A 16839-nucleotide genomic window follows, 5' to 3' on the forward strand; every position below is an offset into this window, starting at 1 on the left:
GCGCGTTAAGGCCCTAGTTCACCTTCGTAAAAGGAGCACTAAGTTTTTCTTCTACATGCTAATCATTATACTGATAAAATGATAATAATAAATTAGAATTGAAGGGTATTAGATATTGGGGGATGGTATAAGTTATGAAAAGATTTTCTGTAATTTGAATTTCATTATTCCTTACAAGTGGGTATATGATGGGTTAGTTTAGGGATGCAGAGAGGGTGCTGGGGGAGGTTAGCAGATGCTGGCCTTCATGTTTGCTTACAAGTTTTTGGGTGATATGGAGAGGTGGGTTTGGGGAGGGTATGGTGGGTTTGGGTTCTGGATACTGGGAGGGGGTGGGAAGGGTTGGGGGTTTAGATTGGGACCCTGAATGTGGGGGGAACTCTTACTTAATTATGTATTCAAAAGGGAATCAGGAAAATATTTGATAGCATGGTATAATCATTTAAAATGGCTTTAAAACTATTTTCTTTGAATGTCAATGGACTTAAACCATCCTATAAAAAGAAAAAATAAATCCTTAACTTTTTAAAGCAGCAGGAAGCGGACATATATTTTATTCAAGAAATACATTTATCTGCTAGTGAATTGACCAAGTTGGAAGGCGGGGGGGGGGGGGGGTCAAACAGGTTTTTTTGCTCCTGCAGTGGGAAAGAAGGCTGGTGTAGATATTCTAATAAATAAAAAATGTTCGGCTGCATTTAGAGTAATATCAGCAGATCCCATGGGAAGGTGGATTCAGGTGCGCATGAGCTCAGGGAAAGATACTCTGACACTTTTTAATACTTATGCACCTAATTCAAATCAGGCTGAATTTTTAAAAACTCTTTCAACTGTTGATTCTGCCACTGGCTTCTTCTAATTTAATAGTAGCTGGGGACTTAAATGCTGTTATGGACCCTTTGTTGGACAAACAACCCAGTAAGCTGATAAAATCAATGGGCTTAGATAATTTAGTACAGTCCTGTGGCATGAAAGATTTATGGCAGATTCTCCATTTTAATGCTCGGGAATTTTCTTTCTGTTCCCATGTACATAAATCATTTCCAAGAATAGATTACGTTTTTGTTTCAGATCAATTAACTCAGCAGATTACAAAAGTCAGCATAGACCAAATTATTTTATCAGATCATGCTGGAGTTTGGATTGAGTTTAAATTTGCTGAACAACATTGTAGTAGACCTGTTTGGAGATTCAATAATAATAATAATAATAACTTTATTTTTATATACCGCAATACCACAAAACAGTTCAGAGCGGTTTACAGAAGAAGAGACTGCACATATACAGCGAAGATACAGAGAATTAGTTATCAAGTGTATAATATAACCAGTAGCAATTACAAAATAATCCAATAACAATTACAAGGGAGTGCAGAAAGGGGATAGAAAAACCGGGGGAGATGAGGTATATAGGTGAGAAGTGAGAGGAAAGGGAAGGAAGTGAGGCGGGGTCGAGTTTAGTAGTTTGGTCGGGAGGTATGATTGAGAGATTTCCTGAAGGATAGGTAGGATGGGGCAAGAGAGATGAGGGTGGTCAAGCAGTCATTCCATTTGCCAGCTTGGAAAGAGAGGGTTTTGTCAAGGAATCTTTTGTAGATACATCCCTTTGGAGATGGGTAGGCAAACAGGTGGGCATTGCGTGTACGATTGGAGCCTGGGAACACAAGGTGGCGTGACAGGTATATTGGGGATGAGCCAGTTAAGGTTTTGAAGCATAGGCAGACGAATTTGAAGATGACCCTTGCTTCAATTGGTAGCCAATGAAGTTTTCTTTAGAAAGGGCTAACGGTCTGACTTTTTGAGGCCATAGATGAGGTGGATGGCGGTGTTCTGAATGAATCTTAGACGTTTAATGGTTTTCTTGTAGGAACCCAAGTATATGATGTTACAGTAATCCAGGGTGCTTAAGATTAGGGATTGGACCAGCAATCTGAAGGTGGGGAAATCAAAGTAGTGTTTGATAGAACGGAGTTTCCAAAGGGTGGAAAAGCATTTTTTGACCTGGGCATTGATATGGTCTTCAAAAGTCAGGCAGCGGTTCAAGATGACTCCGAGAATTTTAATGGTGGAATTGATTGGATACGTTAGCCCGTTAAGTTGCAGGGTGGTGGTCGTTAGTTTGTGGTTGGGACTTGCAAGGAAAAACTTGTTTTTTTCTGGATTTAGTTTCAGTTTGAAGCGTGTGGTCCAGTGTTCAACCATGGTGAGGACAGTTGAGATGTGTTGTTCTGTCTCTTATGACAGTGAGGTAATAGGGATGATGATTGTAATGTCATCTGCATAAATGTAGGATTTCAGGTTTCGGTTTGATAACATGTGTCCCAGTGATGCCATGTAGATATTGAACAGAGAAGGAGATAGAGGGGAGCCTTGGGAAACTTCACAGGGGTTGCACCAGGTATGGGAGAAGGTTCCGTCGTTGTGGACTTGGTAGGTGCGGTTTTTTAGGAAGCCTGTGAGCCAAGTTAGTACCTGTCCAGAAATGCCAATGGAGTCGAGGCAACTAAGCAGTATGTCATGGTCTACTAGGTCGAATGCACTGCTGAGGTCAAACTGGAGTAGCAGTGCGCTGTTTCCCAGTGAGAATAGTTGGAGGAGGTAATAATGAGGCTAGAACGGTTTCCGTACTGTAGTTAGTGCGGAATCCTGACTGGGAGTCGTGAAGGATGTTAAATTTCTCTAGGTAAGACATAATGATTGACAAAACCTTCCATAATTTTGAGGAAAAGAGGAATATTGGCAATAGGTCTGTAGTTGGCGGCTGCAGAGGGTGTTTCTTTGGGGTTTTTGATTATTGGAGACACGAGGATGTGGCCGAGTTTCAGCGGGAAGTAGCCGGTAGACAAGCAGAGAGTGACCCAGTTGAAGAGTTCGGCTTTGAAGGGGAGGGGGGCAGTTTTCATGATGGGTGGAGGGAAGTTATCTAGTAGGCAGTTGGATTTGGAATATTTTGAGTATAGCTTGAGGAATAGGTTCCAATCTGGGTTTTTGAAGCAAGACCAGGTCATGATGGCCGTTGAACCATCGTTTTCTGGGGTAGACAGATGGGTAAGTGCTAGATGTTGTGAGAGATGTTTTCAAGTTAAGAATTTTGTTGGTGAAATGGTCGGCTAGATTTGTGGTGGTAGTTCTGTGGGGGAGCTTTTATGTGGGTCGGTGTCAAATAAGGAGTTAACTAGTCTGAAGAGTTTTTTGCTGTTCAGGGATGGGGTGTTGATAGATTGGGAGTAATATTTGTAGCGCTTTTCTTTGATCATTCTTTTGTATTCTGTAACTTTTATTCACCAGGAGTGTCTGTCAGTGTTTGTGCCTGATTTGCACCAGGTTCTTCCAGTTTGCGTACTTCTCGTTTCAGGGTAAGTAGGTCGGCATCAAACCAGTTGGCAGATGAGGGGTGTTTTTTCTTGCATAGTTTCAGTGGAGCAATGTTGTTTAGGACCTGATTGCTGAAATTGTTACAACCTGAGATGAAATTAGGGTCTAAGTCTGGGATGGATGTTAGATTGTAGTGGGACCAGAATTCTTCTGGGTTTAGTTGGCCTCTAGTCCATATTATTTTTTCTTTGTGGATGTTTTTGGTTGCCTTTTGGTTTGTTTTTTAGGCCAGTGTAATTTGAAATTGCATCGGAGGTGGTCTGACTAAGGGGTGGTGGTCCAGTTTTATTCTTTAAAGCTTATGCTGGGGATGGTAGGGGTTTTGGGGAGGAAAGAGATCAGGGTTTTAGTAGGGGTTGCAGATTCTAACTTTCTTGAGGAATTTCAATTAAAAATGAATGAATATTTTCAAATCAATGCCTCAGAGAAAATCTCTTTAGAAACATTGTGGGATGCTTTCAAAGCTACTATGAGAGGGCAAAACATTTTGTATTCGGCACACATTAGGAAACAAGTTAAAATGGAATTTTCTAATTTGGAACTAAATATTAAGAATTTGGAGTTGCAATTGGCCTCAAAATGGGAACAAATTACTTTAAAGGCCTCTTAAAAAGCTAAATATAAATACAATGAGATTTCCTCTCAGTTGGCTAGGAAAGAATTGTTTTCTCAACAGGCTCTGTATTATGGAAACTCGAATAAAATGAGAAGATTATTGGCTAATTACCTTAAAAAAAAAAAAAAAAAAAGAAAAGAAAAGTAAAGATTGTGGCATTACTCTACAAATCATTTTTCGATGTCCAGCTCCTCGAAAAAGGCAATCACACCTCACTAGAATACATGCTAGCCTCTATAAACGATGAATTCCACCCCCATGCACTGGGTATCCTGCTTCTATATCGCCCACCCACCCCTTGGAACAAATCCTCTGAACTTGTCCTCGAGACTATAACAAATGCCTTCCTCAAATTCCAAAGACCACTGATTATAGGGGACATCAATCTCCACCTAGACGACCTCACCAGCAAGGACACAACCGAATTTATTAGCTTCCTCACCTCCCTTGGCTTCCCCCCCCGCCCCATCCCCAACTCATGAAAAGGGGCACACACTTGACCTCATCAGCTTCCTCGACCTCACCGCCCACAAAACTTTAGCCGGCGATACTCACTGGGATCATGTACCCTGGTCTGACCACCTCTTAGGGACCTTCTGTCTCCCCATCTTCACGTCGTCTTTTGGGGCCCCGCCCCGCACTCCCAATTCCATCACCTTCCGCAAAAAAATTACGAACGACCTGTTCTGGACTAAATTTCTCAACCTATTCTCCTCCACTCCTCAGCCTGCAGACCCAGAATCCTACTGGCATAATTGGGTCACACTTTCCCAGTCCACTTACCACTCCCTCGCCCCTCTTTCCACTAAAACCATCTCCTACTCCCGTAAGGCCCCTTGGTTTCTCCCCTATCACAGAGAACTAAAGCAGAAATGTCGAGCTCTGGAGCGCAAATGAAGAAAATCTAAATCCCCTATCGACAGACAGTCCTGGAGGGCCAACATCAAGTTCTACAATACAGTTCTGAAAAAAGCAAGACAGAACTTCTACGGAGATAAAATCACCAGATCCAACAACCAGAGCAGTACTCTATTCAATATCTGGCGTTTCTTAACTTCCAAAAAAGGCTCCACCTCAATCCCCTCCTCCCCCTCAGCTGGTGTTCTGGCGAAATTCTTCAACGATAAGATCACCACCTTGAGATCCCCCTTCCCACCCACAGTCCCCTACAACTCCCTGGTGCCCACCGACTCCATTTCTACCCCAACGACCTCCTACCCCATCCCAGTCGACAGATCCAGGTCCACCTTTGAGCTCGTATCCGAATCTACGGTCCTCAAACTTTGCCTCAAACTGAAATCCTGCAACTGCTCCTTAGACCCATTCCCCTCCTACCTATATGAGAAAATTCCCGCGCAGGCCATCTCTTATATTACCGAACTCATCAATTCCGCCTTACACTCGGGCCTTTTCTCCCCAGAAATGGGCCATATTGCCCTGACCCCTCTACTGAAAAAATCTGACCTAGACCCCTCCACACCATCCAGCTATCGCCCAATAGCAAATATCCCTCTATTAACCAAGTTGCTCGAGTCCATCATTGCCACCCAACTCGCATCTTATTTAGAGAGATTTTCTATCCTCTTACCTTACCAATATGGATTTTGTCCCAATTTCAGCACCTACTGACCTCCTTAATCTCTAAGGTCCAATTACTCCACTCTCAAAATAAGTTTGCCGTCCTCCTTCAATTCGACCTTTCCGCTACTTTTGATGTTGTTCACCATGACATCCTAGTCTACCAACTCTCCGAGATAGGCATCAACTCCACAGTCTTAGACTGGTTCTCTAAATTCTTACGCTCTTGCTCTTACACCGTCAACATGAATGGCACCTCATCCGCCCCCTGGCAACCAACGTGTGGAGTCCCGCAAGGCTCACCTCTTTCTCCTATCCTGTTTAACATCTATATGTCCTCCCTTAAACTCCTCCACCTATCACCCCTAGAAACAATTTACACTTATGCTGACGATAACCCAGTCCTCCTCGAGACCGACCCAAACCTTACCAACCTCTCGTAGAACATATCCTCCTGTATAACGAACCTCCAGTCCTGGGCCCATACTGTCAAAATGAAACTGAACGAGTCCAAAACTAAACTACTTTGGCTCGGCCCTAAATTTGACCAACTCCCCACCTCCATCCCCCTGTCCTCTGGCTCCACTCTGCAACTGGAGTCCTCAAGCAATGTTCTGGGCATCATCATCGACTCCACTTTGTCTTTCAACGACCACCTCAATTCCTTGGCAAAAAAATGCTATTTTAGCCTTCACATGCTGAGGAAAGTAAGATCCTATTTCCATCAAAATCACTTTACTGTTCTCGTCCAATCTATCATCCTGTCCAGATTGGACTACTGCAACTCAATCTACCTAAGCCTTACCAAGAAAAGCCTTCATAGACTTCAGCGGATCCAGAATGCCGCGGCCAAGCTCATCTTCGCAAAAAGTAAATTCGACCATGTCTCACCGCTCCTGTCCAAGCTCCACTGGCTTCCGATTATCGCCAGGGTCCACTTTAAATGCGCCTGTCTAACTTTCAAAATCCTCCACGGCATCCTTCCTCCCTTCATCCCACTCTCCTGGAACTCCTTAAATCTTAATACCACCAGACCCACTCACAAACTTAAATTATCCTTTCCTTCATTAAAAGGCATTTCCCGCACAGGAAAACTAGGGACCTCTCTCCCCTTCAGACTCACTGAGCTCTGGAACAACCTTACCTCCCCCCTCCGGACCCTGAGCTCTCTCCAACTCTTCCGCAAACATCTGAAAACCTGGCTATTTTCAAAAATGTAATACTTACCCCATCTTTGGCATCGTAAGCCCCCCAATCATCCTTTCTCTATACCCTTTAACCTTCATTGGAGTTCCTTTCTCTCTCAACTCCTGTAAACCGTGCCGAGCTCTACAATCGTGGAGATGATGCGGTATATAAACCTAAGGTTTAGTTTAGTTTAGTTTAGATGAGAAGGATGAAACTCATTCTCAAATTGGAAATATTTTAAAACAATTTTTGAAATATTATAAGACTTTATATTCTTCTGAGCTTTATTCAAATAAAGAACTTGAAGGTTTAGAGTTTTTAAAGGTAATCAAGGGACCAAAAATTCCCGAGCATATAAAAGGAAATCTTGAGGCACCTATATCACTGAAAGAACTTCAAGCAGCGTTGAAGTCCCTTAGAGTTGGATCCGCTCCAGGTGGTAATGGGTTCACTGAAGAGTTTTACAAATCATTCCAAATTACATTATTACCTCATCTTTTAAATTTATATCAGGCCCAGCTAACTAAAGATTGCATTACAGGTACTATAGCAGAATCTTTAACTATTGTTTTACCAAAGCCAAATAAAGATCCCAAGTTGGTTTCAAATTACAGGCCTATTTCTTTGATTAATGTTGATGGGAAAACTTTTGGCTAAGTTATTGGCGTTACGCTTAGCTAAGGCTCTCCCTTATATTATCGGTTTTCACCAAACGGGTTTCGTTGCTCAAAGACATTCTTCAAATAACACCAGACTGGCTTTTCACATGTTAAATTTAATAAAAGCCATGGAAGGTCCGGCCTTCTCTGCATCTTTGGATGCAGAGAAGGCCTTTGATCGTGTGGAATGGACCTTTATGTATCAAGCAATGGATTGGTTTGGTATAGGATCTGGATTTATTCAAATGATTCAAATCTTGTATAGTTCCCCTTCTGCCAGATTATATATTAATAATACTTTTTCAGAATGCTTTTGTCTGGAGGGGGGAGTTAGACAAGGATGTCCACTATCCCCTTTGCTTTTTCACATTCTGGAACCCTTGCTGTTGGCTATTCAACAGGCAAAGGAGATTCAGGGTATTCACTATGCAAGTCGGGAATATAAAGTCTCTGCTTATGCAGATAATATTTTGCTTCATTTGAGGAATCCTGACTCTACCATCCCGCATTTACTAGATTTGATTGACCAATTTGGAGAATTTTCTGGATATAAAATAAATTGGAGTAAATCGGAGGTTCTTCTGCTAAATGTACACTGTCCAAAAGGATTATTTGACTCAGGGGAGAGTGTGGCGCAGTGGTTAAAGCTACAGCCTCCGCACCCTGAGGTTGTGAGTTCAAACCCACGCTGCTCCTTGTGACTCTGGGCAAGTCACTTAATCCCCCCATTGCCCCAGGTACGTTAGATAGATTGTGAGCCTGCCGGGACAGAGAGGGAAAACTGCTTGAGTACCTGAATAACTGCATGTAAACTGTTCTGAGCTCCCCTGGGAGAACGGTATAGAAAATTGAATGAATAAATTCCCTTTTCTTTGGAAGGAAGAGGGTATAAAATATTTAGGTATTTGGATTCAAAAAACACTGGAAGATACGATGAGAGTAAATGAAAAATCTTTATTGCTAAAGGTCGCAGATATGTGTGAGCAATGGAACCACTTACATCTTTCTTAATGGGGGAGAGTCCAAACGGTTAAAATGATGATTTTGCCTGTAGTTTGCTACCAAATGGGTATGTTGCCAGTTTTGTTTTTTTTCAGGGGTCCTTTTTTAAGAAATTAAATAGCATCCTTACTAAATTTATTTGGCTGGGTAAAACTGTGAGAATTGCTTTAATATCTTTACAAAAACCAATTGCGGCGGGTGGGTTAAATTTCCCAAATTTTTATAGGTATCATTAGGCCTGGATCCTTCCTGAGCTCATGGAACATCTCTCTGATTGGCTCTACTTAGAGTGGCAACTTATATACCCATTATGAGTATCAGATTACCCAGATATGTTATTTGTCACCTGGAAAACCTTGAAATTTATTAACAACTTAACAGATATTCCAGTGGGAAAATCCGCGTATCAATCCTTATGGCTAAACTCCAAGATTCAAATTGGCGAGTCTAAGATCTTCTGGAAGCATTGGATGCAGGCAAGTATACTAGATGATATTTTATCAAATGAGAAAATGCTTGATTTTTCACGACTGCAATAATCATTCGGTATTTCAAAGTCTCAAATTTATAAGTGGTTGCAGTTGAAGCAAGCCATTCAGAAGGGGTTCCCTGATTGGCGAAATCTGAAAAATCATTATAGCTTGCCAGTCCTATGCTTCCAGACAGATTTCCTAGGGCATCAGGCCGCCCAGTGGTATAAATTAATTTCTGGTTATATGAATAAGAAACCAAAAACTAGTCTTAGACATTTTGAGCATTGAGATAAAGTAGCAGATTTATGTGTCTCAATGGCCATGAATTTGGACTTGGAGGATGAGATGTATGGCGTCAGCATATATGAGACAAACTTGTTTGTTTGGTTTTTTTGTTGCTGTTGCATAGAAGTTTTTGGACCCCTGTTAGATTACAAAAGTTAGATAGTTCAAAATCTAATAGATGCTAGCAATGTCATCTTGATATAGGGATACTGGATCATCTGCTGTTCTATTGTCCTTTGATACTCAACTTTTGGAAGTCAATATGGGGACAGATTAATACCATATTGGAGTTATCGATTCCATTGACATATGATGTTGTCATATGTGGGATGATATTGCATCTTAAACCCTCATTGGACAGATATAAATGTCGGCTTTTCCTTATTATGACCGGGATAGCCATGCAAATGATTACTCGTAATTGGAAAAATTTGGATTGTCTTAGTTTTACTTTTTGGTGGGCAAATTTATGCTTAAGTTATAAGAATGAGAAAATGAATGCTGACATTCTAGGGCATACTAAGATATTCAAATTAGTTTGGGTCCATTGACGTCTTTTGTGGATTCGTTATAGTTGTCTTTTATCTTTATTTTCCATTGTTTTAGCACCCACACATCTAGGGGAGGGTGGGATGGGGGTATATCTTTTGTTTGGTATTATTCCCTGATGGAAAATGTTGGATGGAAGAGGGGTTGTTGTTTTTTTTAATTGATACTGATTGATTATAAGTGCTTATTATGATTATTAATATCTGTATGTGTGGAGGGGCATAATAAAAAAAAAACATCTTGAGTCCCCTTTTGGCCTAAGGCCCTAAACGTTGAAAGTAGAAGCAGAAAAAATGTCCATTCTCAAAAAAAACATCCAAAAGGAGGTTTTTTGTTGTTGTTTTTTTTGATAATGGCTTGCCTCTACGTTCAGCTGTTTAAACGCCCAGACCACCACTACATCTAAACTTACACCATATAATCAGCCTTAAAAAAGCCTAAGTCCCAAACGCCCAAAACAAGGGCTTTTAGGTGAAGGAGGGGCCAGTTCTTTGCCATAAATCTGGATTCTATAACCGGTGTCTGTCAAAAACACCGGTTACAGAATCCCCCCCCCAATCAACGATCGCGGCAAGAGAGATGACTCATCTCCCCTGCTGCGGTAGCGATACCACCAAATGCTGCCAAACACGGCACTTGGGATCGCTATTGCAGCAGGAGAGTTGGCCCATCTCTCCTGCTGCAATGGTGATCGCCCACCCCCCAAACCGCGGCACTTCGGGGTGAGCATTGCAGCAGGGCATCTCCTCTGCTGGCGATCCTCACCCCAAAGTGCCGCAGTTCAGGGGGGTGGGCGATTGCTATCGCGGCAGAAGAGATGAGCCATCTCTCCCTCTGCGATCCACCCCTTTCCCCCCCATCAGATCGGGCAGGAGGGAGCCCAAGTCCTCCTGCCCCAGCGACCTCCCCCTCCCCCCCCGATTATCCAGGCAGGAAGGAGCCCAAGCCCTCCTGCCCCAGGGACAGCCCCCCAACTCTATCCGGTCAGGAGGGAGCCCAAGCCCTACTGCCGCAGTGAAACCCCCTATCTCCCAGCCCCTCGGTGCACTCCATCCCACGATCGCCCCCCCGAACCCACGATCTGCCCCCCAACCACCGACCCCTCGACACCCCCCTCCACACTTGACACATCCCCCGTACCTGAAAAAAAAAATTGGACGGACAGCAGGCCCGCCATCCGTCGAGTGGGGACGGAATTGGCCCAGTAGCCTTAGGCCCTTTCTGCGGGCAGGGCCTTAGGCACATGGGCCCAACCCAGCCCATGGCCTGAGGCTACTGGGCCGATTCCAGTTGCCCAGGCAGCTCATGCCCCACCTGTGGGCGGGGTTTGAGACGCCTGAGCCAATCAGGCCCTAAGGCCTGCCACTCGACGGATGGCGGGACGGACGGGCTTGGGGACCTGTCCGTCCAACTTTTTTTCAGGTACAGGGGGCAGTGTCAAAGGGTCAGCGGGGGGGGGGATTGCAGGGTCGTCAGGTGGGGGGCCAATCGGAGGTTCGAGGGGGGTGCACTGAGGGCAGGAGGGCCTGGGATCCCTCCTGCATGTATATTAGTGGGGGAGGGGGATAGTGGGTTTCGCTGGGGCAGGAGGGCTTGGGCTCCCTCCTGCCTGGATCGAGTCGGGGGGGTCGCTGGGGTAAGAGGGCTTGGGCTCTCTCCTGCCCGATCCGATCGGGGGGAGGGGGTGGATTGCAGCAGGAGAGATGGCGCATCCCTCCTGCCGCGATAGCTATCGCCCCCCCCCCCCCCGAACCGCCCTGCCGCGATGCTCACCCCAAAGTGCCGCAGTTCGGGGGGTGGGCGATCACCATCGCGGTAGGAGAGATGAACCATCTCTCCTGCCACAATAGTTGCGGTAGGCAGGTTGCTGGGGCCGCTGAGCTGGTGCAATCAGCTCAGCGGCCCTTGTTTCAGCACTTATACCTGTTTTGACTTGGTTTAAGTCAAAACGTATAAGTGCCGACTAGGGAACCTGTCAAAAGGTTTAGTTATACCTGCTGTACACCTATGTCTAGGTCGGCCCACCTTCCGCCCTTTCCCCTTCTCTAAAAACGCCTCTTTTCGCTCTATGCATTTAGAGGCAGGGGAAAGGCCTAAGCTGGTTTTAGATACGTCTAAAGCCAGCTTTGGTTATGAGTACTTGGACAATCAGGCTTTTTGATCATCTAAGTACCCATTTAGGCCACTTTTTAGAACTTTTTTTTTTATTATGAGCCCCATATTGTTTTGCACTTTTTGTTAGCTTTGAAAACTTAATACAGATTTTTAAAAAAATAAATAAATAACATCCTCTGACAGCACATTCCACAGCTTTATAAGCTTCGCATCAAAAACACATTATATGATTTCTGTGTTGGTCATTAATTTCATAGAAAGTCTTTGTCTTGTTTGAAAGGTTAAACCACTTATGTATTTAACCACTAGTGTTTTAGCCTATTACATATGTTACAGTAACAGGTGCTATAATAGCCCCACCTATACCCTGACTCTGACCCCACCCATGCCCCGCCTCTATCATGCCCGGACCCTGTCTCCCACTGATCCCAGTCCCACCACCTCACCTTTCACCATTTCCTTTGTACCCTTTTGGCCCTCATAGATCCTCCATTGCATTTATCACCCGACAGGGTCTTTACTTACCCGAGGCGGCAGCAGCAGTCCTGACGTACCAACCTTTCCTCCCTCAGTGCCCCAAAGCAGCAGTGGTCCTACCATTTCCATCTCTCCCGTTCCCCCTTTCACACCCTCTACCATCTCTCTCTGACCCTGTTTCACTCCTTTTGCCATCTTTCCCTTTCCTGTCCCCCTCTGTCGTTCCCCAAGACCATCTCTCTCTCCTGCCCCCTCCACACTCCCTGAAGTCTATCTCTCCCTATCCTCTCCCATCTCTCTTGGTCCCCCTAGTAGCTTCTCTGTCTTTCTTATCCATCTGTCTCTTGTCTCTCTCTCCTTTCCTCACTCGAGTCCAACATTTCTCCCTTCTCCCACTCCCTCTCCCGAATCCATCACCTCCTGCCTCTGCGGAGCTCTCGCAGCTCCTCCAGCCAGGCTTCAGCCATCTACACTGGCACCAGGCTTGGCCGCCGCGGCCTACAGCTGCCGACATCCGCCTCGGGGGAGAGAGAGATTCTCGTGTGCGCCAGGAAGGGGGGCACGATGGCGGCAAAGTTACAGTGAGGGAGGGAGTAGAAGCACGCATGCGCACTCTTGCCCACGGGGACCTACAGCGCACGGAAAATGGGAGCACGCAGGTCAGAGTGTGCATGCGCGGCTTAGGATTTTATTATATTAGATTCCACCCACTCATGATTTTATAAACGTGTCAGAATCCTCTGTCTTTTTCCATAGAAATATGATGGCAGATAAAGGCCAAATGGCCCATGAAGTCTGCCCATCCACAGCCTTATTTAGAATATTGTATACAATTCTGGAGACCGCACATTCAAAAAGATATAAAAAGGATGGAGCCTGTCCAGAGAAAGGCTACTAAAATTATTTTGTCATAAGGCATATGGGGACAGACTTAAAGATCTCAATATATATACTTTGGAAGAAAGGCGAGAGAGGGGAGATATGATAGAGACGTTTAAATACCTATATAGCGTAAATGCGCATGAGTCAAGTCTGTTTTATTTGAAAGGAAGCTCTAGAATGAGAGGGCGTAGGATGAAGTTAAGAGGTGATAGACTGTAATCTAAGGAAATACTTTTTTATAGAAAGGGTGATAGATGTGTGGAACAGTCTCCCGAAAGAGGTGGTGGAGACTGTGTCTGAATTCAAGAAAGTGTGGGATAGACATATGGGATCTCTTAGAGAGAGGAAGAGATAATGATTACTGCGGATGGGTCATTTGGCCTTTATATGCCATCATGTTTCTATGTTTCTAAAGCATTCTAGCGGACAAATTGAGCAGACTTGTTCAGCTGTATGAATGGTCTCTCAGCACAACCATCTTACATCAGATTTTCCCCACATGGGGGATACCAGATATAGATCTGTTCATTCCCTGCTCAACAATAAACTTTCGCTTTTCTGTTCCAGACTGGATACCCCCCATTACATTTTGTCAGATTTCATCCTTTTTCATTGAAGGGACAGATTCCTCTCTATATTTTCCCCGCTAGTTCTCATTGGGAAAACACCACTCAAATTTGTCAAGATCGAGGCACCATAGTCCTCATAGCGCCTCGTTGGCTACATCAGGTTTGATTATTGCTCCTCCTAGAGCTCTTATCCAAGAAACCATGCAAATTGTAATCATTTCCAATACTGGCACAGAATGAAGGGGTCCATCCTTCACCCAAAACCTCACTTGTTAGCACAAAGAGCATGGTGTTTTTTTGTTGTTGTTGGTTTTTTTTGTTTTGTTTTGGGGTTTTTTACTTTCAAGTAAATGCATCTAGAAAATCTTTCTCTTAGCACTGTTACCTCTTCAAATGAACCAGATTTTCTTCCTGGTGTGCATTGCATTCTCTTGAACTGGCCATATGTTCACTACTACCCATACAGGACTACATTCTTTACCTCTTCAACTGTGGTCTAAAAACCAATTCAGTTCGAGTACATCTTGGTGCTATTAGTGAATTTCATTCTCCCTTGGACAAGAAATCTCTAGCCATCCCTTGGAAGCCTGTTTCATGAAGGGACTATTCCACATAAAACCACCTATCAAGCCTACACCTGTTGCTTGAGTTCTTAATGAGGCCTCCTTTTGAGCTGTTTACATCTTGTTCTCTGACTTCTCACTTGGAAAATCATTTCCCTTACGGTTGCTCACCATGTGAGTGAATGTCAAGCTCTTGTGTCAGATCCTTCATACTCCAAGATTTTGCCATGACAGTAGTACTTAGCACTAATCCAAAATTCCTTTCCAAGGTCATCTTGGAATTTCACCTCAACCAATCTGTAGTACAATACTCTCGTTTTCTTTCCAAGGCTGCATTCACATCCTGGAGAGGCAGCACCACACACCTTGGAGTACAAATGTTCTCCAGCATACTACCTGTGTCGCCTGTTGTCCCCTGAGAGCACATGTTACAGGCAAGTATCTTTGCTTTACTTTAATGTAAAAGCAGAAAGCTGTATCTGGCAGTGAATTACTACTTCATTTGTCATTGGAAACACGAAGGAGTTTTGTCTTAACCAGAAATAGTTTCAACAGATAATAAGCTTGTTTGTTGTTTCATGATACTGTTTTGCAATATAACATAGGATCATTCATTGTTTTTGTATATGAGCTAGTTGGTGCACAAATTCCTACTTCTCAGAATGAGATCATCCCTCATGATCCCATTTGGTACTTGAAGCTGCGGCAGATCTTCTATACATATGAAAGGACTAACCCAACTTCTTGTGAAATAAAGAACAGCAAAGCTAAGCCGCTCAGAGCTTGCAGGTACTTTACAAAAACTACTTATTGCTCCTTATTTTGACTTTCTCATTGTTCTTTGTCCCCTACAGAGTAAATGTGGGTTGTGGCCCTGCAGAGGAGCGAGTACTTCTCACAGGCTTACATGCAGTTGCTGATATCTACTGTGAGAACTGTAAAACCACTCTTGGATGGAAATATGTAAGTACCCAATAAACTGAGCTTTCTTGTTTGAACTAATGATGTTGGGTATTTGGTCAGCAGGTTGTCTGTGAAAATAAAATGTTGCAGCATGCTGTCTGCTCAGCCACAAAAATACAAAGCTGCAGTTAGATACCAGCTTCAAATGTGTCTTCAGTTAAATTGTCACCGCAAAGATTTAGCGGAAGTAGAACAGGTACAAAGAAGAGCAGCCAAAATGATTAGGGGGATAAACAACTCGCATATGAGGAAAGGCTAAAGAGGTTGGGACGCTTGAGTTTGGAGAAGAGATGGATGAGGGACGATATAATAAGGGGTCTATAGAATCCTGAGTAGAATAGGTCAATGCAAATCAATTTCAAAAAGTACAAAAACTAGGGGACACACTAAGTTAATAAATACAACAAATAGGAGAAAATATCTTTCACTCAACAGTTAGTACAGGTACACGATGCAAGGTTCCACATTAAGAATCACTGCCCAGGAAAAGGATTTGGATATCATCATTGACATCATACATTGACACCCTCTGCTCAGTGTGTAATGGTGACTAAGAAAGCAAATGGGAATTAAGAAAAAGAATGGAAAACAAAACCGAGACTATTATAATGCCTTTGTATTATTTCATGGTGCGACCACACCTCAAATATGGTATAGAGTTTTGAGCACTGCATATGGAAAATGATATATTAGAATTAGAAAAGATACAGAGAAGAATGACAAAAATAATACAAGGGATGGGACAGTTTCAATATGAGGAAAGGTTAAAAAGAGCTTGGGGAAGATATGTTAAGTCTATAAAATACTGAGTTGAGTGAAACAGATAGATGTGAATTACATGATTACTCTTTCTAAAAATACAAGGACTAGTAGAAATATATTCTCTGATTTGTTTTAAATTTACTTCACTCTGTAATTAAACTTTGGAATTTGTTGCCAGAGAATGTTGTAAAAGCAGTTAACAGGGTTTAAAAGATTTGTGCACATTCCTACAAGAAAAGTTTATAAGCCATTATTAAGATGTACTTGGGAAATCCACTGCTTATTCCTCAGATAAGCAGCATAAAACCTGTTTCCAGTGCAATAGGTGAGATATTCTAGACCAGTGGTCTCAAACTCATGCACATGCGGCCTGCCAGGTACTATTTTGAGGCCCTCGGTATGTTTATAATAATCACAAAAGTAAAATAAAACAGTTTCTTGATAATATGTCTCTCTAGCTATAAATACTATATAGAAACATAGAACATAGAAACATAGAAATAGACGGCAGATAAGGGCCCACGGCCCATCTAGTCTGCCCACCTTAATGTCCCTCCCCTACCTTTGCCCTGTGAATAGATCCCATGTGCCGATCCCATTTGGCCTTAAAATCAGGCACGCTGCTGGCCTCAATCACCTGTAGTGGAAGACTATTCCAGCGATCAACCACTCTTTCAGTGAAAAAGAATTTCCTGGTGTCACCTCGTAGTTTCCCGCCCCTGATTTTCAACGGATGCCCTCTTGTTGTCGTGGGTCCCTTGAAAAAGAAGATATCTTCCTCCGC

The 16839-nt window shown here is 43.4% G+C and overlaps 1 protein-coding gene across 5 annotated transcripts in view; it reads left to right on the plus strand.

Moving 5' to 3' along the window:
* YPEL1 (yippee like 1) overlaps positions 1-16839 on the plus strand; it is a 159029-nt gene that overhangs the window by 99665 nt on the left and 42525 nt on the right. For all 5 annotated transcript variants that reach the window (XM_033956880.1, XM_033956877.1, XM_033956879.1 and 2 more), the window contains one exon: positions 15185-15293. In XM_033956880.1, the coding sequence (XP_033812771.1) occupies positions 15185-15293 (109 nt within the window). The remainder of the gene's footprint in view (positions 1-15184; positions 15294-16839) is intronic.

Source organism: Geotrypetes seraphini, chromosome 8 (assembly GCF_902459505.1).
Source record: "Geotrypetes seraphini chromosome 8, aGeoSer1.1, whole genome shotgun sequence".
Lineage (NCBI taxonomy): Eukaryota > Metazoa > Chordata > Amphibia > Gymnophiona > Dermophiidae > Geotrypetes > Geotrypetes seraphini.